This window comes from Ostrea edulis, chromosome 4 (assembly GCF_947568905.1).
Source record: "Ostrea edulis chromosome 4, xbOstEdul1.1, whole genome shotgun sequence".
NCBI lineage: Eukaryota > Metazoa > Mollusca > Bivalvia > Ostreida > Ostreidae > Ostrea > Ostrea edulis.
Window position 1 is genome coordinate 57,206,244 of NC_079167.1, and position 25,823 is coordinate 57,232,066.

At 32.5% G+C, this 25,823-nt stretch overlaps 1 protein-coding gene across 5 annotated transcripts; it reads right to left on the reverse strand.

Moving 5' to 3' along the window:
- Positions 1-2,474: 2,474 nt before the first annotated feature.
- LOC125669270 (dual specificity protein phosphatase CDC14A-like) lies at positions 2,475-23,388 on the reverse strand. 5 transcript variants are annotated; one of them, XM_048903711.2, is made up of 16 exons: positions 22,533-22,960; positions 22,284-22,374; positions 21,227-21,302; positions 20,756-20,848; positions 19,101-19,180; positions 18,717-18,783; positions 18,427-18,489; positions 15,996-16,083; positions 14,622-14,852; positions 14,289-14,427; positions 13,871-14,048; positions 13,476-13,591; positions 10,384-10,575; positions 7,292-7,339; positions 5,915-6,044; positions 2,475-4,395 (listed from the first exon to the last, which is right to left on the reverse strand). In XM_048903711.2, the coding sequence occupies exons 1-16, from the start codon at positions 22,579-22,581 to the stop codon at positions 4,369-4,371; spliced, it is 1,668 nt and encodes a 555-aa protein (XP_048759668.1). In that variant the 5' UTR covers positions 22,582-22,960; the 3' UTR covers positions 2,475-4,368. The 5 variants fall into 5 exon arrangements, with proteins under 5 accessions (XP_048759668.1, XP_048759669.1, XP_048759671.1 ...); XM_048903712.2 differs by lacking the exon at positions 7,292-7,339 and having other exon boundaries at positions 22,533-22,950; XM_048903714.2 differs by lacking the exons at positions 7,292-7,339; positions 10,384-10,575 and having other exon boundaries at positions 22,533-23,387.
- Positions 23,389-25,823: the final 2,435 nt, after the last annotated feature.

Here is a 25,823-nt window from a genome sequence, read left to right on the forward strand (position 1 = left end):
GTACACTGGTATATCTTTAGAAGAAGATGACCCATATTGATTTTGAGGTCACATGGTCAAAGGTCAAACTGGACATAGGAATATACTGTTCGGTCAATATCTTGAGAACCCTTTGCTTGACAGACATCGAACTTGGTACACTGGTACATCTTCAGGAAAAGATGACCCTAATGATTTTGAGGTCACATGGTCAAAGGTCAAGGATCAAACTGGACATAGGAATATACTGTCCAGTCAATATCTTGAGAACCCTTTGCTTGACAGACTTCAAACTTGGTACACCTTCAGGAAAAGATTACCCCTATTGAATTTGAGGTCACATGGTCAAAGGTCAAACTGGACATAGGAATATACTGTCTGTTCAATATCTTGAAAACCCTTTGCTTGACAGACATCAGACTTGGTACATCATTAGGAGAAGATGACTACTAATGAATTTGAGGTCACATGGTCAAAGGTCAAACTGGACATAGGAATATACTGTCCCTTCAATATCTTGAGAACCCTTTGCTTGACAGACATCAAACTTAGTACAACTTCAGGAGTTGATGACCCCTATTGATTTTTAGGTCACATGGTCAATCCACTCTTGACATAGGAAGATATTGTCTGCTCAATATTTTGAATTGATGATACTACTCTCAATTAAATGATGTGTGTGTGTATAACCCTTTTCAATTTTGCACCATAAAGGGCATATGTGTTTTACAAACATCTCTTGTTTTAATATGTAGTTTTGTTTGTTATCAGCTTTAGTAGTTTAGTTGTAGTGTTAGTTTCCTTTTCTATCTAATTTAATTTTCTATGTAAATATTTTATCGTCCCGAGGACATACAGGTCGTCCCGAAAATTTGACAATTCATCATTGAAGGGTATCAAGCCACTTTTGGTCTAAAAAATATAGGATTATAGGAATTTTTTTTTTTTGCAGTTTATAGGGCAAATATAGGGATTTTTACAGCAACTTTATACGAATAAATAGGGTTTTTATCAAACAATTTGAATAAGTTTATTGTTTCTGCATAAAAATCTAGCAAGCATAGTATTTTACTGGAGATTGATTGATTGTATCTTGCATAACGTCTCTCTCGAGAATTTTTCACTCATATGGAGACGTCACGCCATTGAGCAGTGAGGGTTCTTTAACGTGCCACACCTACTGTGACACGGGACATCTGTTTTTATTTTACTGGAGAAGAAATAATATTAAAAAATCCTTTCAGATGTGGACAGTTTTCCATCCAATAAACAGTTCTTATACAATCATCATAGTTATTCCCTTCATAACAATTTCATTAAATAACAATCTAGCATTTTGGTGTTTTTTCTTCTTCTCTTTTTTATCACTTTTGAAAATAGGACTGTCATTTTTTGGATATATAGGGCTTTATATGACTTATATGGAAAATATAGGAACCTTCAAGTTTATAGGAAAATATAGGAATAAATAGGGACTTGACACCCTGCCATTGTTCGTGTCGTTGGTCATTTTTATATCCTCATTTATTTGACCTTGTATCTACTATGAAAACTGGACTACTCTGCTGTGTAGCCCTGGGATTTTGTCAGCGAAAGATGCGGCTACAGAGTAGAAGTTTCCTTCCCTTTTATATCACATCCTCTTCTAATGATAAGTCAAAGGGAACATGTCACTTGCCCTTTTCCATCAAGTTTTTTCTTCTTCTTGACTTGACGGAAAAAGGCCAAGTGATGTTCCCACTGAGCTTGAACATGTTCATGAACAAAATCACCACTATTTAGTGTGACAAGATGTACAAACATGAACAAAATCACCACTATATAGTGTGACAAGATGTACATAATCATCACTATATAGTGTGACAAGATGTACAAACATGAACAAAATCACCACTATATAGTGTGACAAGATGTACATAATCATCACTATACAGTGTGACAAGATGTACATAATCATCACTATACAGTGTGACAAGATGTACATAATCATCACTATACAGTGTGACAAGATGTACATAATCATCACTATACAGTGTGACAAGATGTACATAATCATCACTATACAGTGTGACAAGATGTACAAACATGAACAAAATCATCACTATATAGCGTGACAAGATGTACATAATCATCACTATATAGCGTGACAAGATGTACAAACATGAACAAAATCATCACCAGATAGCGTGACAAGATGTACATAATCATCACTATACAGTGTGACAAGATGTACAAACATGAACAAAATCATCACTATATAGCGTGACAAGATGTACATAATCATCACTATATAGCGTGACAAGATGTACAAACATGAACAAAATCATCACCAGATAGCGTGACAAGATGTACATAATCATCACTATACAGTGTGACAAGATGTACATAATCATCACTATACAGTGTGACAAGATGTACAAACATGAACAAAATCATCACTATATAGCGTGACAAGATGTACAAACATTTCAGGACAAACAAAATGAAAAAGTACATAGATAGAAGTGTTTTATTATTTCCATTTTTTCTTTTTAAGATAACTATAAAAACAATGGTTGTATAAAATACTTCTTCAATTAAACTATAATATGCATCTTTGTTTACTTATTTACAGCATAAATATGATTCTTACAAACATTTTAAATAAGCTTTATTACAAGTGGAAACTGACAGACCATTGAAGAGTTGCTAAGAATGCATTACTAGTTCTGATATTGCATTTTTTTTGGCGTACAGAGTACTACTGATTTGAAAGATTAAAATGTTGGCCTATCAACATTTCTTAGAATAAATTACAATTGAACACAGAAAAACAAAGAAATACATAAATATAATCCATACTGTGTGACAACAAAATGAAACATACCGTGTACACGTGGTTTGGAATATACCTTCCGTATCAATACTTAGGTTTTCTTTTAACATTCAGATTCATGACAAAGAAAAATATGAATGGTTTTATTCAATGAATCAATGTCAGCTTATGGCCAGCCACGTAAAAGTTTGGCCGTCCTACTACATTACAACCAAGACGCATAAAAAAACCTGACTAGCTGTCTTGAAGTAGAATGGAAAATGAAACTACATGCACATATACTCTGAACTAAGTAAAGACGTTTTTCTATGCTGTGATCATTATACCTTTATATAATTGTAAATTTCATGATAAGAAGTGCAAAAGGATCAACTAAAAACCACGAAGAGCAGAGTGCAGACACACTAAAACCGTTTCATCTGTACACATTTAAAAATAACCCTTGTATAGGAAAGGTCATCTTAAATAGTCAGAATAAAAATCTGCCACTGTGGTTGTAAACCTAAAATATATAAATTTCTAAAGGGTATAAAAATAGGCATATACAATATAAATGTAAAATGGAAATCTATAAATATGTCATCTCTGATGAATCAAAGAGGGAATAGGGAGGAAATTTGATTTCATGCAAACACACTTTTCATAACAATACGCAGTAAAACAAATGGCATAATGTTTTGATGGTTGTCAAGATATGTACAACACTCTTTTTTAACGTTTTTTTTTTTAAAAAACTTCCAACAAACATGTTGGATATTTTGCTTAAAATCTATAAAACATATAATATTGGTGTTTCAGTCCCCCTACCCCTTTTACAGATGTTAACAGCATAAATCAACAAAATAAATTCTTAAATAAAACAGCACTTCCATTTATCTTTTCAAGCAACACACAGTGCATAGTACATCACTCCGATTTAGAAAGACTTGGTCCTTGGAGGTATTTCTCAAATCTCATCTAATGACTTAAAAATTATTTCAAAGTCCAAACATATCTTTAACATGAGAACACCAAAAAGAGTGTTTTTGTCTGGTAAGAAATTAAGATCAACGACTTTTACTTAGTAAAACCCACCCATAAAGGTGAAAATGTCTGTCTACAAAATACATAACTCAAATGTTACATGTATATTTCATAACAATGACATGTTTCAATTTATGAGATGAATTGCTTCTAATAGTGGTTAACAATGGTGTATTGTAATGTTAAAATACAATGTATTCAATGATTTTTTTTTTTCTATCAGAACAAATAATATTCAACTTAATTTTTTCTTTCTTTCAAAAATGCAACTAAAAAGCATATTTCTTACAGTGCAAAACTCAATTAACAGGTGACAGGTCCAATCAGGCAATAAATAGTATGTACAAAATTTGACAATTTTTTTCTATTTTACAAATTGAAAATATTTCACTACCACAATGCTCCAGCAATTCAAAGATTAACAAAAGGCTTCCTTTAATGAAATAGCTATCTCTCTTTCTTTTTCCTGGCCTGCATAGACACAAAGAAAATGTATATCACAGTCAGTTGGACATCACAATCCACCATGTTGTCATCGTATAACGGCTGCTTTAGTACTTCGAGTATGAGGAACTGATCTGTAAAAGAGAAAAACTTGAATGATTCATTTCTCTCCACACATTACTTCCCTTTGAGAGGGTCTGGCAATTTGATTTTATTGAGCAATGTATGTTTCTGTTTTGTTTAAAATCAAATCTTCAAACACAATTCATTTTTGAAATTCCCCCAAACAATTACAACTCAATGGATCCCCCCCCCTTCTTTTCATGTACATTCAGGACTATGTTCATTTTATCATCATTTACATTCTATGAAAAGCTTTTCATATAAAAAAAAAAAAAAGGTGGCTAAATACAAAATGCTCCCCTAGATTTTCAATCTTGGGGGCATAAAAGGTGTAGTTATACTGCACACTGGGCCATTTCAATGTCCCATCCACCACCATTAGTCACTATCAACTTACTCAGTGTCATTGTCCAATAACACAGCTTGCAAGACAGAGCACACATGTTGATTACAAAACACTTTAAATATACCTCGATAAGTATGAAAATGTAATTTGTAGGGGGAAAAAAACCCCTGATAATACCACTTTTAGGATACATACATGTAGGAAGTTACAGGGATCTTTGGTTTAAACTATTTTAATCTTGGACATCAAAATTCACTTAGGGTAGATCTACCTATTCGCTGAATTCTACAATGATTTAAATATAATGACCAAATGAAAAGTTCATTTTCATACATTCCCTCGGCTGGTGAAATGGATGGAGAAAATCAAAACATTTTGAATGCAATTCTTTGATCTATTCAAGCAATTCATGCCAACATGTTGGCAAGATTCCAAATACAATGCTAAAACCAATCATTCCACAGCAATTCATGCCAAAAACTGCAACAGCTGATGGACATATTCAATAGATCACACTATTTTCCGATATGCTGAAAGAATGTAAATGAATCATGACGCTGATTAAATTTAATACACCCTCAAGGCCAAGAGTCTTTGGACAATGAAAATATGTATTACTTCTGAACAATTTAAATTAACACACAAATCCCATGTCAGTAGTTTCACGACTATGAGTAAAGCTGATCAGGGGTATTTAAATCCACCATCACCTGATGATATACCCACACACACTGCCCTATGTAATACATGTTTACACAAAAAGCACTGGGTAACACAAGGATTTTCTCCACTCATACGCCACATGGAACTTTTCATTTTCTTTAGAGAATGGCTTAAAAAACATTTGTTAGATTTGCTGTCTTGCTAACAGTTGCATTTTCAATGCCTTGGTTAGACACTGCACTCTACAGACACTAAATGAGCAAGAATATTCACAGATTGTCCAAAAACCAGGAAAGAAAAGGTCAGGAAATGTCACGTCTGGTTTCTAATATTTTTGGACAAACCTGTACAACAGAAATTTCCAATCCTTAAGCTTGCAACAAACGACATCTTGTGAAGACGAAGAGACAGACTGACAGAGCTACACAATGTGATTAGTTTAACAGAAGAGAAATGGCGAGACTCTAATGGAGTAATAGATGACATGTAGGTATTGGGTTTTGGTTAACTAGTTCACTTACTGTGGAGGAGCGAAATTTGTAGGGCCAATCACTGCCTGAGGAAGCCAAGACATCAGAAGTTTTGTACAGGTTGCTTTTATAATCCTTGCTGTATGGCCTATTATCTATGTAGTCATCATATCGGCTTGAGCTGACAAGGCAAATAAATATGAAGCAGACTATAGCATAAGTTTGGTCTGTGTAAATGCCCCTCAATATACAGAGAGCCAGAAAAGCATAGCATTTACTTCTTCTTTTTTTTAAGTTCTAGAGGAGTTTAATAAAAGTATATCTATTACTTTCTGCTTCAATTTTTACCAAAGCAAGCAGTTTGAATTGGTATAGAGATAATCCATTCTGATATTATTTTGTAAGGGTAAATTGCGATTATTTTGTAAGGGTAAGTATATGTATATTTTGTTGGCACACAGTTAAAAAGTGAGATAAAAAGTAGATGTTTTAGCATTAAATTGGTAACTATTAAAGGCTTTTTAAATTGTTCTTTTTTCAGACTGGAAAACTTCCTATGCGATGTAAAATGCAACACAACCACACACCACATACAACTGTTAGCAAAACAACAGCAAAAAAAAAAAAAAAAAAAAATACAACAAAAATATCAATCAGGACTATTGATAGAGAAAAATATATACAAGGACACTAGCACTGACCGGTGAAATGAGACCATGGTGACAAGAGAAGAAAATGAATGAGGTATAAAATGAAAATCAATCAATGTTTACATACACATCAAAGGCTTGTGTACAGACAACAGCACATTTTCTTAAAGAATATTTCTTCAGTAGCAAATGACACAATCATGCAAAATAGGAGACATCAACCTCCCCATCAAATGTAGACATACTTAGGAAAAGCATCCACATTTGACATGATATATAATGCATTTCATTTGTTGAGGAAAAAAATTAAAATAAATGTACATGAAGTTTTCCCTGCTCTCTACATGGACATACAAGTATTTCTTTAAAGCCTAACATGGTAAAATAACATACTTTTTAAAATGAAGATATATTGCACTTTTTAAAATAGAAAATAATCAATCATGGCATCATTCATTTGATGATTACAGGAATCAATAAACAAGGGTTCATTAAAATCGAAAGTCATGGGGATCTGAACCTGTATGAATTTATATCGGGAACTTTCACAAATTGATTACAATACCACCAAAATGAGAATTATGAATCATCTTTTTAAAAAGAAAAAAAAAAAAAAAAAACCTGAAAATTAAGCTTCACCATTAATACTCAAAGCCAGTGGAGTAAACAAAAATTGTTTTTGAAAAAAAAAATTAGATGATAAGCATGCTTAGGTGTGAAACCAAATGTGAAAAGTTGGCAGTTAATGTAGGCCTAAACTAAAATAACAAGGCCATACCTAGCAGCCAGAGCTTTCCTCAGATTATATGTATGCGAGTGGTATTTTCTACAAAATCAGAGAATTAGCAAAGTCAAACTACTTCACTGTTTTATAATCAGGTTAGGCAAGAAGAAAAAATTAATTCTGGTTCTCTGGTTGGTCCACATGATATTAGTGCCACATAAACGACTTTATAAGAGTTGTTAAAAAATCAAATGTTCTCACTTCTTTTTTTTTCAAAAATGAAGAAAATCTGGCGCAAGTTTTATGAGTACTATTTCCATTTCAAAAATTCACCCAAAAGATTGCAAATAATTCCTATTTAATAAAATTTTTTTGGAAAATTATAACTGTTATAAACTTTGTCCTCAGACAACAGCTGTTTTGTTTGACCCAAAAATGGATCTGTTGGCTGAGGGCAACAATCCATAAGAGGGTCAAACAAAACAGCTGTTGTAAGAGGACAGTCTATAACGGTTTTGTTATACACCTATATTCTTTTTAGGTTGTATTTTCTAGATGCACATGGTGTGTTGACTTTGAACTTTGAACAGGACAGTGTGATTGCATACATTTAACACCGTTATTACTAGTTTAAAAGAAAACATACCCAAGAACCTAATAATCAATTTTTTTTGCATTTCTGCTCTGCTTTTCATCTATTAAATGAATTCTGTATTTCATCATCAGTTAAATCAGTGAACATTGTCATTACGTAAACAAAGCAGCAGACCAAGAATCACATGACGTGTGTTGCCAATAGAAATAGAGCAGACTATTGCCAGGTCAACAGTTAGTTTAACAGTTAAAATGTGTTCTAAATTGCATTAGTTTTATATAGGAAAAAAATTAAGGTGTATAACAACATATTCTAATGCATATCAATTTTCAGTCAGCCAGCATTACTATGTATTGAAAAATAAATTGGTTTTGAAAGAAAAAGTGGCAATCGTATCATTTTCCTTCCAGTAAAAAGAAAGCTTCCCTGTCAAATCTATATTTGAAATTTAAAAAATGCCCTGAGAACCAGATTTTCAACTTTATATAGCTTTATAAAGACAGAAATATTTCCCTCATCAATTTCATATCAATAAAGTTACTATTTCCTTTACAAAACTAACAAATGTTACTAAACTGGAGGGTAAAATTATCTTTTGATTCACTTGTAAGCTTACAGTAACACATTATTTCATTACATCTAAATGTGCTTTACAAAAGGCCCACAGGCCTTTAAAATATCAGTCACCTGAGTATTAGTTAAAAATATCACTAGTCCCAAGGGCTATGAAATCTAGAAAAAAATTCCTGTTCTGAATATCTATTAGCTAAATTCTAATATTCAGCAACAGTATAAAACAAGATGTGTTCTTAAAACTTAAATGCCCCCAAAAGTACCTATACTGATGAAAGACTTACATAACATACTTAATATGTAACATTAACATGATATGACTAATTTGGACCAATCCTAGAGTCAAAACCCTGAGGTTGCAAAATTCACAATTTCAAATTTGGTACATCTTTTTCTGCTTTTCCCAAATATGCATTTTAGTTTTCATATGTATCAGCAAACTTACAGAAATCTTCTAAATGATAAAGACAATAAATCAGTGTTAATTTTGGCCCAATCCTAAAACCAAAACCTTCACCCCTTGGAATCATGAAATTTACAATTTTGGTAAAAAAAACTATCTACTTCTTATAAATATCTATTTAGTTTCATTACAGAAGATATCATTTAAATATTTTACACATATACACTACAAAGATACCATGTCTGGCCCTGCCCTGCAGTCAGAACCTCTACCCAGGAAATTGTGAAATTTACAATTTTGTTAGAGGCCTTTCTGCACTACAACATTATGCATTCGGTTTTTCTTACAGATGGAAGAAGATTTAAGAAAATTTGTCAATTTTTGTGCTGCCCCTGGGGTTGCAAAAGTCCTGAAATTTACAATTTATGTCTTCTTTGTTCCCAAGATACTTTATGCCAAAAAAATGAAAATAATTGAAATGGTGGTTATCAAGAAAACAAAAATGTTCAATTGCTAACACATTAGTTCACTGACCATTTTTTGGCACCATCATGATACCAAAAACCCCTTGGATCATGAAATTTACAATTTTGGTAAAGGACTTCCTGCTCTAGTCTTTCTAAATATCTATGTAGTTTCAATTCAGTATCAATAGCACTAGAGAATATTTAAATGTTTTACACATAAACACTATATACCAAGTCTGGCCCTGCCCTGCAGTCAGAACCTGTACCCCAGGGATCATGAAATTTACAATTTTGGTAGAGGCCTTCTAGCTCTACTTGACTATGCATTAAGTTTTTCTTTCAGATGTGTGGTTGTAGAGATTTTTGATAATGGGTCATTTTTTGGCAGTTTTTGCCCCGGACCTAAGGCCCCAAAGGGTGTAGGAGTTCATATGTCCCCCTTGTCCCAAAGATGTTTCATACCAAATTTGAAAAGAAATGGAATGGTTGTTATCAAGAAGTAGTTAAACATATTCGATTGCTAAAGTACGACGGACACTGACCAATTGCAATAGGTCACCTGAGTTTACTCAGGCGACCTAAAAATTGTTAATTTCAAGAAAAGGGAGATGCTCTAAAGATCTTTGCCAGAAGATTATGAACAGAAGCTAACATCAAAACAGTAAAATTTTCAATATCAAGAATTTCCAATCAGAGTCCTGGTCCCAAGACCATAAACTGAGAATAGACTTCAGTCAAAATTTTGATCACTTATATCTTAAGATTTATCTCGCACAGAGGTTTAAAAAATCTTGTGGTTTATAAAAAAGTCAAATACAAAAATATACTGAAAATTTTATTTGTTTATGAACATTATTTCAAAAGTTAGCTGGATTTGAAATTTAAACTAAAGTCTATTCTCAGTTTATGATCTTGAGGCCAGGAAATCCCGAGAAACTTTGGAAATGACAAAATTTACACTTAAAACACTATTTGGTGCTGGCATTTACGTCTGCCAACATAACATTGTATACAATATATGGATTACATGATATCTGGTAAATGTATTGTCAAGTGAAAACAAAGACACTGAATAGTGCTGCTAGGTCTGCAAGTGGTAATGTCCTACCTTTTGGCACTAGATGAGCCTGTACCATGTCTGGTACTTCGTTTGACCGACGAGGCATGGTTGTTTATGACAGTGCTAACTTTGGAGGCTTTAAGTGGAGACATGGGAGCTGCTGAGGTGTGAGCACTTTTGGTACCACTTGTCCTGTAAACTTGGGTGGTCGACCGTTTGTGACCTTTCCCATCTTCATGCCTACAGTCAAGAGCACCATGGGATATGTCATGTGAAGGGGTAAAAAGGTACATGTGATGATAATATCATGCAGAGTAAATTAGAAATTTTTAAAGGGACTGGTTCACGTTTTTGTTGTTGTTATTTTTTGAGAGAAAAAACTGTCTTCATATTTGATGTTAAACGTTAAACTTATAACTCATTTAAAGTTGACAACCAAAATTAATGCAAGGGTAAGTGCAATATTTTAGCCTTAAGTTAGTGTTATGTAAAAAGGACTTCATCCTTGTTTAAGTTTACAAACAAACTAGTAAATTGTTAATTTTGTAATTTAAAACATCCAAATTTTTCTGCAGACAAACTCAACTTTTACCTAAACTTAAACAATACATGAAATGTGATACATATAATAAACTTACATCGATAACCATGTTTTCAAAACTTCATAATCAATAACATACATGTACCTAAATCTTTGTTTACACAGCAAATAATAAACTCTCTATAATGAGCTTCTATCATAATTTATAACCTTAAAGAAACACTACAGCTCAATTTGCACAAATATCATGACAATTTAGCACAACTTTCTCAAAATTTTGTTGCATCTAGTTAAAGATATGAACTTTGCAGAGGAAAAATGTATATCTAACGTTTTACCACACAAATTAACACCATACAAAAAATCAAAGGGCTCAAGGGCTTCAGAGTCTACTCGTCCACGATTTCCAACAAGGGGTGGGGTGTGTATATGTACAGCACCATCTTATAAGCTTATTCTGAATAATTAAAGTATGCTAAAACAAAAAGTACATGCATAAGTATATATATTATTCTTAACTAGATATCTATGGAACTTCAACGTCACAAACTAGAAACACGACAGATCGGCTTGAGAAATTTACCCATAAAAGCTTCAAAAGTTGTGTGCACATAAAGGTTTAAGATCAAAAGTCACTATAATCCATGGTACCCAGCACATCTGCATGAAATGATCACTTATCAGTACATGTCAAACATCAAATGTTTACCACAAAAGACAAAACAGTAACTGCCCTGACACAATTTGTAGCAGGTCTCAATACAAATTATTCTCTTGATCACCTCTTTGTTCTTTCTGTTTACACGTATGGTTCTTTCTGTTTACATGTATTCCCACAAAAATGTACCACATGCGTATGTAAATGATGTTAACTCGTTCGTTGTTTATTTATTTGAACAAAGCAAATATAGGATTGGTTAATTCATTTCAGATATATTTTCGTTAGAATTCTGTTAGAATAATAGTTTAAGAATCGCCATATCATTTATATTCACGGAAAGTTAAATGCAATATATCGAAGTTCTTATTCACCTAACCCGAGTTCTAACCCCAACCCTTCATATTCATGCGCGATTAAAATTATTTTTATTTGATAGACTTCACAAGTCTTTTTCACCATTATTGTTTGGCTAAAATTTGAATATATCATACATAACTTTAATAACCATGTTAACAAATTTTAAATTCAATGAAAGACACGCAGCGTCTGCTTTCATATCCACAGTCTCATCTTCTCCCAACAGTATTCAGTTGCAGACCTGCTAGGTTGATGCCTGATTCTAAAATATTTTCACATTCTTTCACAAACAATGTGTGCGTTCCATTGACATTATTAAGAATTTTATGTGCACGGCAATGATTTTATTTAACAAAATATACACTGCCAGTCAAACTATATTCAATTGTGTAAGAACTAAAGTGGTAGCAAAGCGGTGAATCCACAGGACGGACGCGATGCCAAGGAGTAGCTTCGTTACGCGAGTCGATTCAAAGAGAGAGAGAGAGAGAAAAAGAATTGAGTCTCCTCCTTTTGATATTTAGATGCATGTGCACAGAAGGTAAACATCGCAGCATGGCGTCCAATGAAAAAAAGTGCACAGCTGGTAGACCCAGATTTTTCACAAATTCTGCGAGAGAAGGAGTAAAAATAGAGCGAGATAAAACTCAGGCACTAACTACAATTTACATTGTACCTGGGAGATCAGTATGTCCTTTGCATAACAAAAGATGGGCACGCGGGACTTTACAAAGATATTCGTTGATAAGCTAAGCCTAGTAAGTGTCAAATCTTAACACATAAATTACCTTAAAAGCACTGTTATGTCATGGGAGGGTTACAATTCAAGTAATAATTGATAGTCACTTAATTATATGAAATAGGGGAAAATCCCATAATTGAAAAAGTGAAAGCACCCCTAAGGGGTATTTAAATAACTTTTTTTTTTTAAAAGAAAAAACAATTTGTAATCATTCAAAATCCCATGATGTAAATATACATTGCAGTCTAAGTCAGCATGAAGGAACCTTTGAATTCTAGATAATATTCAAAGTGCAGTTGAGAGCAAATTGATGTATTTAAATTATTCAAAAATGCCAACATTGGTATAACCTATGTAATTTTATCAATACACACTTAAAAAAACCCAAATAATTAAGATGTGATAAATGAGCTGTAGTGTCTCTTTAACTTTTTTTGGTGACACCTTTTAAAACACATTAGACAGTATTGATATAATCTCTACAAATTTATCAATACACACTTTAAAAAAACAAAACAATTAAGATACAATAAATGAGCTGTAGTGTATCTTTAACTTTTTTTGTGAAACCTTTTAAAACACATAAGACAGTAATAGATTTTGATCATTTAAAGTGAAAAACAAAATTTTGGGGGAAATCGTGAATCAGTCCCTTTAAAATATTCTTTCACAAAGCTAGATAAGCTGCAGATGCCACAAATTCACAAAACTTCATTTATTTGAAAAATGGGTTGGTTTTTATTCAAAGCATAAGAGGTTAGATATCAGGTACTCAGACTTATGTACATAAGATGAAATACCACCGTGAGCATTCATCAGTCCTTCTACGGTTTCCTTACCCTAGAGCTCCAGTGGTCGCTGACCGTGAGTGGTGTTGTCGCAGCAGCTTCATCTGATTAAGCTTGTCACCCTGAGTTTCTATCATGCTGCCTCTTGTAATGGGAGCTCTGTAAATCTATAATATTTTTTTTTTTATTTCAACCATAATAACTGACTTACTATATAATTGGTATAAGGTCATATGGGAGTCACTTTACTGTCAACTTTTGAGGGAAATATTTTTGACATGTATATTGTGTTATTTAATTAAGACATTGGTATGAACTTGAATTCATACACACACACATCAAACATTAATGAAAGTCTACAAATAAAAGGAATTAGACTGTTTATTGAGCATTCTAATATATGTAAAATATATCAAAATAAAATAACGATAGCATTCAGTTCTTACATATTCAGAATTCTCATCCTCCTGATAGCCACATTTTTCTAACTCAATGGCATCTTGAATGCGCATATCATCCACGGCTGTCAGAATCTTTGACACGCTGTGATGTCTCTCCCGTCTCTTATCATCCTTTGTACGAGCTCTGTACAGGTCTCCTTGCATCCACATCAGCGATTGCTTTCTGTTGAAAAAAAATATCAATATGTCTTGAAAAGAATTATCCAAGTTAGTGAAAGCAACATACTGTATATCGTATATATATATATATATATACACACACACCTACAAGTCCGATTTTGCGAATTAAATTTTGTTTTTGTGGATGGTGTAATGTAGTATCTTTTAAACAACTCAGCATGATCATCATTACTTTTTTTCAAACAGTTTTGTAAGTCGCTTGAGTATTTGTAACTACACTTACTCTTCCAAGAAATTCTGTTGAGGCCCTATAATCGAACCTGGCCGACAAATTCTGCACCACCCTATACATTCTGAAGCAGTGAATTTATAATGCTTCATCATGTAACAAGCTATTAAAGTTCCTGTACGACCCAGACCAGCTGAAAGCAGAAATAGAATGCTTACATAACATGTCCAACAGTCAATAAAATTTTAATCAAATTAGCCTCATTTTAATTTAATCCACATTTGTACAGTTATCTGAAGAAAACTGTACAGACATCAACATAAAACATGCCCTACATCTTAAAATGGTTATTAGCAATGTTTCAAAGACTTCCTTTACAGCACCTACCTTTACAATGTACAGCAACAGCACCTTCAGCATTTTCAGATAACTCTATAAACTGCCTGACTATATTATCACTTGGTGTACTCCCATCAATGAAAAACAGGTCATAGTGATCAAAGCCTGCATCTGTGAATCGCCTAGCATCATAGATCTTTTTGTTTAACCTCACAATTGCGGTCACATTATGTTTCCTAAAATATGGGAAGTATGCCTCTGGAGCATGCAATGGATACCCTGTACAAGAAAAAAACAAACATTTAATACCCTGTTAGGAGCACGCCTGTTGTGAATAAAACTCTCGACAATCATTTAAAATGTGTTCAGGTATTTAACAAATTTATCACTGAAATTATCTTAGCACGAAATATATATGGTACATGTGTATTTTACTTTAATTTTCTTCCACATTATCAAGTTTGTAATAATAAAAGATGTAGATATAGCAACATGAAAAGTCAGAGCAAATTAGGATACAACTTCACAGCAAATATAGAAGAGCAGTCATTTTACTATAAAGATAATAAACAATATGTGTTCATGAAACACTATGCTTCCAGGTGTGCAGAAATTCAGTTGCGGTAAATTTGACCTTGACCATAATAAATAACCTTGATTTTTTTTTTTTAGTTAGATAGCCTTCGCCTTGATTTTACTGTTCACCCAGTATGACGACTAGATCTCATATAGTTTAAAAGTTCAACCAAGACTTAAGTTGCAGACTGACCTTTAAAGTGGCAGACAGACAGACCAAGAACATACCCCAATCCTGATCTTGGTCACACAAACCTTCTATTTAATGTTGAAAAGCATTAATAATTAATAAATAGCTCTGTATCTAGGAAGAAAGACTTGTACAACCTTACTCATGTATACCATTATACATGTACATGTATGCACTGAATTTCACTGATCTACATACCTAAATACCAAGACATACATCAAACTTTCTCAGAAAGCCCTGCTGTTTGTGCACAGGACTTTTTACTACAGGTACACACAAAACAGCAATATTCCCCTGACATGCTTGATACTAGACTACGATAGCAACTAGAGAAATGGTACATGGGGTGTAAATCCCCAGTGAGCTAGACTAGAGATAACACGATGGGGATGATCCCCCCAGTCATGTCAATCATACCATCCTCCATCTTGCTCTTGACATGGGGGCCACTAAAAGCGACCATTTTATGAGGAATGATCCAATTAAGATCCCCATTTTCAACTCTCTGGAGGAAGAAAAATAAGAAAGTAAAACTCTTTTAAGCCTATACAAAACATGTTATGCTTCTCCATGCGACCAGCTGCTCTGACCACCTCTGAACTGCTTAGACTTTTCTGTGCTGTTGAAAAACAAGAGAGGTTAGTGCGTATAATTACCATTTTCAATCTTTGTTTTGGGATGAGGTCCACAAAATGCCAAAAATTTGTTTGGCACAATCCAGTTGAAGTCACCATTTTCTACTTTCTACAAAAAAGTTTGCTTTATTGAATTCACAACTGCTTAGGCATAAATATTATACCCCATTTTGTGAACTATATTTCTAAATATTTGTAAATACATATACAGGGAAACTTGTTTAATTCTAACATGCTTGGCAACATAAAAAAATCTATGGATTAGACAACATCTGGAATATCAAGATTTTGGGGGTAGATTTATGAGGTTTACACAACAATTTGGGATTGCACAAAGACCGGAGTAAACAAGTTATACTGTTCATGAATGTGTATAATATCAAAGGGATAGTAGAGCTCATTTTAGTGATCTTTTTTCTCACCTCAAATCATCTTATTCCATTTTAATATTATAAAAAAGATAAATGAATATATCAATTTTGATGTGATTGCATGCTTGTCAAAAGTTACCCAAGGAGCCAACTTGTATAGCAAAATGAATTTTTGTCCAAGAAGCAAATATTCAGGGGATGTAATACTATAATTGTTTTAAACTTGGAAATAAATGCAAATAAATGCATAAAATTGTTATTATTTACAGGAAATGACTTGTACCAGTCATTTGGACTCATTTTAATTCTTAGAAAAAAAAGAAAGAACAAAATGACCTTACTATCCCTTTAAAAATGTCAAGTTCAAGAAAAATCATCTTTACATTTCTGTTATCAAATTCACTTAATCCAATTCCAAAGTTACAAACCAAAGTGAAATTCTACTTTTACATATGATCAGTTACAACAATTCATGTTTTTCTTAAATTTTTTATACAAGCCGATTAGATTTTAAGCTCATAATATCACAGGTATACAGAAAAAAGTCACAAACTGAAGACACGTGCACTTTTATACAGGTAATGACAATCTACTGGGTCATTTACAGAGCTCCAGATAAGGTGCATATCAGCGTAAATACTCATTAAATTTGACCAAATACGCATTTAAGTTGAAAATCATACGTACAATTACACATTAGCGAATGTAAATACGCTTTACACTCCCAAATTAATGCTTATTAGTCCGCGTATTTGTGATACATGTACAATGTAGTATGATATAAATATGAATTATCTATTCATATACCGGTATATAAATTAAGATTAGCCCAGGGCTTGATCATACATGATATTTAGCGCTATGAAATACCTTTTGATGACAATCACAATTTTGAAAAATTGGAAGAGTTAACTCAAAACACTATTATATAGGCCTACTTGTTACACTTTCTTTCTTAAAGAGTTAGTGTGCAGTCGAAAGCACAGAGAAAAGAACATATTATCAATCGTGGACGAATGATATACAGAATTGGATCATAATCATGTGACTGAGTGGCTGACATATTCAAATTTGATGCATCAATGATAAATATCAAATTCCCAATGACAATGAATAGTTTTATATGTGTAATAAAAAGAACTGCAAATGATTTCCCCCATAAATAGCTGGAGCGGCCTTTTAGTATAAATTTTTAAGTTAAAGTTTAACGGAAGAAGTATCATTTATCTGGTTACATCTTCTGTGCAAAAGACCAAAGATAATCAGTAAATTAACAAAATACACTTTTGAATTTTTCTGAAAAGCAAAATACGTATTGATTTGAAAATCAGGGAGTAAATATTCTTTGTGGTAAAAAATTATCTGGAGCTCTGATTTATCTAACGCAGTATTAAGTCTTCCCCGGAAGACATGTGTCGCCTGCTAGTTCATTCTATATGTAATATATCACGTATAATGTTGAAAAAGTAAATTATTGAAATGGTTTTTGTCACTAAACAGGAAGTTGATAAGCGACAGATTCGAAAATGTCTTACACAATACAGTTGGCCACAGTGATGCTCTGTGCCAAATATCAGGAAGTTGCCCCATGTGGTTCTTGAGAAAACTGTGACAGAATTTTTTTTGCTGTAAAAAATTCTAAGTCCCGGCAAACAGGAAGTTGATAAGCGACAGATTCGAAAATGTCTTACACAATACAGTTGGCCACAGTGATGCTCTGTGCCAAATATCAGGGAGTTGCCCCATGTGGTTCTTGAGAAAACTGTGACAGAAATTTTTTGTGATGACGACGCAGGACGACGGATAGTGATCCCTATATGTCGCCACTGCGTAACGCAGGCGACACAAACATCTAGAGCAATTACAATATATAAGGAAATAGTTCACTATATCATTCAATGCTTTTAATAAATTTTACTTCCCCACAGCCAGAGGTTGTAATGTCTTTCTATTCCCTAAGGTTACAGTATATAATAACATTTGTAATACTGTATGCTTTTGCCATATAACCTGTGGCAATACATATCTTTTTAGTTTTGAACAATTTTAATTTTGTTTCTGTAACAAAACACAAAACTTACCTCATAATGCTCATACTCATCAACATCAAAAGTTTCAAAATTGAAGAAACCATTTGCTAGTGCCTACAAAAAAGACCACAGTATAATGCAATATTAAAGAACTTAGCACAATTACTTGCATCAAATAAATTTCAATCATTCTCATGTCATTAATTCATTCATAATTACAGTATACAATGAAAATTTCATTAGTCTGAATGAATCTGGACCAGTCTGGTTTGACAACCCAAGACTGTTTCTCTACAAATTATTTACAGTCAACATATCTTCCATTCTTCTGCTATACTTACCTTACTAAGACCATGTAAGCAGTCCAGCAATGTGAGATTGTATGTGCATGCCCCAAATGATGCATCCCTGCTCAAACAGAAAAGGAAATTAATCAAATTCAATTTTCTATACAATGTCTAATCTAATACAGATTTGGCACATATATATTTCAAGTTACTATAACAACACAAATAATTAGAGAGCGGATTTACATAAGTTATGGCATGGCTTGCTTTCCAATATCTGTTGTTACTTGTACCTTGTAATTACATGCTGTCTAAAAAAATTTGAATAAATATTATTTTAAACTAAAACAAACAAAAATCTGAACCCCATATTTTTGTCAAAATGTGGCAATGATGTAGAGCCAAAAGGAATATCATTGTGTTTGTCCAAAAACATACCTAAATGGAAGAAAAGGTGGATTTGAACCAGCCACTAGTGGCCTGTATGCTTCCTCTGGGGTTTTCTTCAGATAAATGATCTGTTCAAAATAGAAAATAAAAATCATCTTTTGCATAATTTCTTATCAATGATATATATTGTTCAATCCTATCAAACATTAAGTCAATATCCTGTACAAAGAGTGCATGCATCATCTTATGAAATTCTTGGAAAGTGTAGATGAGCAAGAATGATAATTTTCAACTGCCTTGAATTCTTTTACAATGTTAGTGAACTTAGACAAAATTAATAATTTAACACGAATGTGTGTGTGAGCAGAAACACAAAAGACAAATTTAAGTATAAATGTTACAATACTCTGCTGTCATTGAATAATATTTACATTTCAAAAGTTTTTTCCTTTGATACCTTAGTTTAGAAATTGCAAAGATATGCATTGTTTTCATAAACAGGCTACAGTTGTAAAAAATGAGTGGATAAATACAGAACTAAATGATAAATTAATATTGTCTATTTCAACAGCAGGGGATACAAACAAAAATTTGAATATAAAAAATTTCATTTTTGAAAATACATGATGGTAAAACTGCAACACTTCATACCGGCATACTTTCCAGAAAGCATTAAAGGGACTGATTCACGATTTCCCCCAAAATTTTGTTTTCACTTTTAATGATCAAAATCTATTGTCTAATGTGTTTAAAAGATTTCATATCAAAATTAAGGTTATACATTATCACAGAAACTCATTTTAGAGAGTTTATTATTTATTTTGTAAACAAAGATTGCGGTATGTTATTGTTTACGAAATTTTCCAAAGAAATGGATATCAATCTTAGTTTATTATATCTTTCACATTTCAAGCATTCTTTTAGGTTATATGTGTCATCTAAAAGTTAAAATTTGTGACTATGCGAAATCAAGATGCTTTATATTACAAAATTAACATTTCACTGGTTTGTTTGTATACATGAAAAGACTCGAGTCTTTGTTTACATAACACAGATTTCAGGCTAAAATATTGCTTTTATTCTTGCGTTCAGAAGGTCAAACTTTTGGCTGTTAACATTAATATTATATTTTTAATGTTTAAAATCAAAAATGAAAAATATAGTTTTTTTTCTTCAAAAATCATGAACCAAGTCCCTTTAACACACTTCAGAAAGCATGCTGTCATGAAGCATCACAGTTCATGAATACCATACATAGAAATTTATTTCTTGATTATGTTTTGACAATGATTCCAATTGCTTATTGTCAGAGTCTATCTGGTAAAATTTACTAAATGTCTCCTTTTTGGGAAAGTTTGAGCATGTGATAATTTGTATAAACAGTGAAGCCATATTTACAAGAATTATTCTAGTATCATCATGCACATATAAACACTATACAGCAATTACTTATAATTACATTATAAACTATTTACTACATTTTAAGGCATATAAATAACCTAAACTCAATATAATTCACTCAATTAACTTTTCATAAACGTCACAGGTTAATGTTCTATAGAGCTAAGCCACAATGGATACCCCATCATTTTTTATCACTCTCAATTTATAAGTTATTAAAAAATTTAAAAACACTGACTTAGATTCATTATAAATTCATCATTCCTATTTTTGATAGTGCCCAGAGTGGGTTGTTGACTTACTGCATATGATGAAATCAGAAATGCAGCATTGGCACGTTTCCTTGCATCAAAGCTTGTGTAGTGAATAATTCTCTTCTTTGCAAGTGAGAAAGACTGAAAGAAAAAAAAAAGTGTTTTTCTGTCAGCATTATCAGTAATAGCAATTAGATAAACCTCTATCTATGCCAGCAAATTAATGACCTCCACATCTATTCAGCAACATCGCATTTACAACCCACATAGCTAGAGCATCAAACAAGTTTGTTTACATGGGCTATTTATAGTACTGTAAACAATGCATACAATATCCTAACCAAATGTTCTACAGATAAGATTAGTTTTTCATATTTAAAAAAAAAGATGTGGAGCACATGTATGTACTTTTGACATGTCATGTTTTGTAGTTATCAATCTGTAACACATTTACCTGGATATTATTATTACATCCTAATTCATAACATTAGTCACAACATTCAGCAAAACATTAGTTACCTTTAGTTTTTTATTTAATTTACAACAATATCTGTATAGCTGTGCCAAATTCAGTGGTCCAAAGTCTGCATAGAAACTGAAACAAAAACAGAGACTTTCTGAAAAACTTGAAAATCCTTGACCTGAAAATAATTACTTACATTAGCATAAACTTTTCGGTCAGTGATGAAATATCTAGGTCACAAGAAATTTGTAAACAAGAGACTACATACAAACCACTTTTGTGATTTTTCAAGTGACTTATTTGTTGATTACACAGATAAGATGACAATAATTGTATTTGAGCATTACATAACAAATGTGAAACTCCTTGAGCTTATAATAGTGTTTGGTTAATAATTCATGGTTGGTGTAAAAATAGCTCTCAACCGGATATCAATACACAGTTTATAAATTAATAATCCTTATTTCAAATAAAGCAAAGATGGCCAAAAAGTTTATCGCAAGAAATATGTAAATTGTATAAACTGAAAGCAAGCCAAAGTGTGTAGAGTGTTTTTGGCACAATGCCAAACTTCAATATTCAATACTGGTTGGTACCAGAAAGTTTTAAACATATATATATACATGATCTCTGTACATGAATTTGATTTGTCATCATTATTTTTTAAAAATCAATACTTATCAATTAACAGATTCATGGAAATACTGACAGTTCCTGCTTTAGATATAATTCATAACAAAAGATAGGAGCATCAGATCAAATTATAATTAAACTATCAACATACAAGAAAAAAAAGTCTAGTATATTTGTCTACCAACAAATACTTTATCTAACAATCAAATCATGAATTCCAAACAAATATTTGTATATGTATAAATCTAAACTATCAAAAAGTTTTGATATAACCTTGAAATGTGGGTACAAGTTGCATTTAACTGTATGATGTATCTATACAGTACATGTATATCCACTTTAAATGACATTTTCGTCTTCTCATAACATGTCTTGATAAAATAAATATACCCATGACCAAGCAAGAATCTCTTTTTTTAATCTAAAGTAGCCTGGCCTGTAGTACTGAAGTTGTTTTTTCAATACACTGTTCTATCTTACTTTTCATACACAAGCTCATCGTCGACACAGAAATAATGTGTGTGTGCTGTAGATCTTGGCTTTGTTCTCAGTGTGGCAAAGTACAGTCGATCTGAAATTAGTATGAAAAATTTGATGTACCCGGGAAGCACATTCAATAGTAGATGCACATGCAAAATTACACAAGCCTCAAACCTTGTCGAGACATGTTTAGAATGAAAGGAAAAGGTCAGAGAAATGTATTTTTTCAGAGTGCAAACATGCTCTCACCTTTTATAAACTCGGAAGCACTCCCTATAATATCATTTTCATCGGCCATTCTTCAGTATAACAATCACTTTCGTTTCAATATAGTCCACTGGTAAAATGTTGCCTTGTACAGTTGTTAGCAAATATGCTCTCTGTTTACCTGGTAGGATTCGATGTTTTCCAAGTGCGTAAATACACTATTTCACAACAAAATGTTTCTTTAAAACTCTATAAGTCTCCATGTATTTAGTATGATCGAATAAAACTTCCTATTAAAAGTAATTTGATAAAATTATCGACCCCCCTTATCTTCACCAAACTTGACGGCCATGTTTGAACTGGAGCAAAGTTAAGTGCAAAAGATCACGTGATCACGGTCTAGACCAATAGTAGATTACACAACAATTGTCGTCATGGGGATTTCGTAGTCTGGCCAATGAAATCTTTGTTTATAGTTTTCAATGGAAACCCCAGCATCTGTCACAAATTCCAATAATCAACGCATATTTTCATAAATGAGACAAACGGACATAATCGTATTTTCAGACATTGCACGAAAATGCAAAATTGTCAAAATATGTTTGTACAAGCTTTGATATATCGTTTCTATATTTTGATTAATGATTTTAGAAAGCAGTCAGTGGTTTTGCATATCAGGCTTTTATTTGCAATAATGTTATACCATTTTCCCTTTTTTTCTTCTTTTTTTTATGAAGGTTAAGCTTTTTTTTTTTTTAAATTATTACTTCCAACACCATTTTGCAAAAATTATTACCTACATTGTAAATAATGATGGTTTATTCCAAGGTTGCGAGCATAAAGTTCAAACATTAGGTATATGAATTCATGATTTCTTTTGAAGATAGACTTGTCTATTTTATTTGTCAAAAGAACAAGTTCTAACGACTTACTCTCCTAAAAGTATAATGTTCAGCCATACGAGATAATAATAAATAGGCAAAATGTACAATAATTAAATGAATCTACTGGTTTCTTCTATAAATTTGTGAATTAACAGCTGAAAAAAAAAATTAATTTATCTATATTATAGTCTGCAAAGGCAAATTAACATCACCGCATAATAACAAATTTGTATCAATATTGACCAAGTCAAGCATAAAAAGGCAATTAAAAAGATTATTTCTAGCTTTAGAGTAATTTTTACAAGCAAAAACGAGATGATATATACATCGATCTCCGTTATGTACAATGTATGAACAAAATGGAGAATTTGTAATATTACGCATATAAAAATCATATTAATGAAGTATACATTTGTGCCTTAGCTTTGTAATTTGAATAATGTTGGTAAATCGTTTCCCAAAAGAAAAATATGATGGTGGGCTTATGATTTCTGTTATTATAATTTTGCGGAATGAGTTGATTGAGATGGCTTCTCTGGCTTCTACATTTAATAAATGTCAATGTTTTATCGAACCAGGTACAAATGATTAGATTGAGATGGCTTCTCTGGCTTCTAATTTAATAAATTCGAATTAGGTACAAATGATTATTTGAATAACTCTAATCTGCATCACGGAATATAGAACTGGTTTTTGTTTCGTGTATCATAGCGGGGGGTAGGGACATAGTTTCATGTTTATTTGAAATGATATCATTTAGGCCTAAGTAGTGTGGGGCGCTACCATTACAATTACAGTGGCGGATTTAAGGGGAGGGGGGCGCAGCCGGCGCCCCCCCCCCTAACATTTTCAAATTTTATGTAAATCGCGGTATCTTGTTTAGAAAAATGTACTAAACGATCGAAGAAGCAATAATTTCTTCCACTCCCAGAGAAATAAATGACAAAATCTTTTGATTTCTTGAATTACTTGATTATGAGAACTTAATTTTTTCCAAAAACCCTTAAAATTTGCGTCATTTTATTAATTTCACCTTATTAAAAATGATAAAATATAGTACAAATGACTGAATAGGAGACATGTTTCAGGTCCTATAAAATCTGTAAAATCCAGGACCAGACCCCCTGCCTCATACACTGCCCCCCCCCCCCCCCCCCGTAACAGCAATTCCTGGATCCGCCCCTGACAAATTTTGAACACGGAAGTCATTTGGGCGATATAAAACGTCTACTTTGTAAAGTTTGCTAACCTGTTTCTGAATAAAGATAGTCTGTAGATCACAAGATGCGAACATAGGAAGACCAGTGACAATTCTAGCTGCAGATAATTGTACTTTGTCAAGTTTATCAGTATCGTGAACAGAGCAGACAATTGAAGCATATTCAAGAGTAGGTCTATAAGTAAATGCTACCACAGATGAATCCTACGATTTTTGAACTTTTAAAAGCTTTTTCAAAAGTCCTATTTTTTATATGCTTTGTCTTTAGAAGTATGGAATCAATATACACAGACCAACTGAGGTTGTGTAACAATAATAATTAATTAATGATTTAAATGTGGGGGGGGGGGGGGGGGATACAATGCAGGATTGAGTTCTAGTATCCAAATATTTATATGTTCATGTACGTATGCAGTGGACATCAATCATGAATCATAGTTAAAGGATGTGCAGACGTAGCTGGGATGGACACAAAACATGTAACATGTAGCGCAATATCTATGTTGTTGAATTATAATATATATATACTGCAGATGGCAGCAAGAGACGGCGCTATAGGACCGACAGAATGAATTCGGTTGCGAAATATTCACTTTTATTAAATACAGTAATTAACAAAAAGCACCTATATACTCCATGTAATATTTAAATTAACTGCAAGTCAATTAATGTTTGTAGATTATAAACTGATGCAGAGCTAGGATAGCAAGAGATGGTGCTATGTAGGAAAATCAATTAATTCCCATAAATAAATACCCAATTCTACGTATAAAGCAACATATATAATCATATACACAGCACAGTGCAAAAAATATACTGATATTATTTGTAAGGGTCGTAAACATGTAATTTTACATCTGGACAGTGTAATATAGAACCACATGGAAATCCAACTCTTCTAATCATGTTTGCATAATAAGTACATATTACATGTTGAAAACTGAATTAATGTGCGCATCAATTCAACTATTGTTCTCATAGATTCAAGGTGGTGAAATTATTTGTTCGCAAAATTTAACATTTGGAGCTCGGTATACATGTATATGATTTGATGATCTCTGACATCTTTAGTTATTTACAACGCCTTTAATATAAAGAATTAATGCGCGCATCAATTGTTTTTAAAGAGAGCAACAATTCATATTAAAGAGTTCATTGATTCAATTTTGGATATGTTGAATTGAATGTACTAGTATCTCTAATCATATACATATAGTTGCTCTCTCTAAA

Bases quoted from the DNA above. Each gene is read 5' to 3' on its own strand.
- LOC125669270 (XM_048903711.2), bottom strand. From the start codon at position 22,581: ATGGCCGATGAAAATGATATTATAGGGAGTGCTTCCGAGTTTATAAAA. The intron at 18,784-19,100 runs GTATGTTTTTGG...CTGTTTGAGCAG, and splicing joins CCACCTTTTCTTCCATTTAG to GGATGCATCATTTGGGGCAT. The intron at 14,428-14,621 runs GTAGGTGCTGTA...TTCTGCTTTCAG, and splicing joins TGTTGCTGTACATTGTAAAG to CTGGTCTGGGTCGTACAGGA.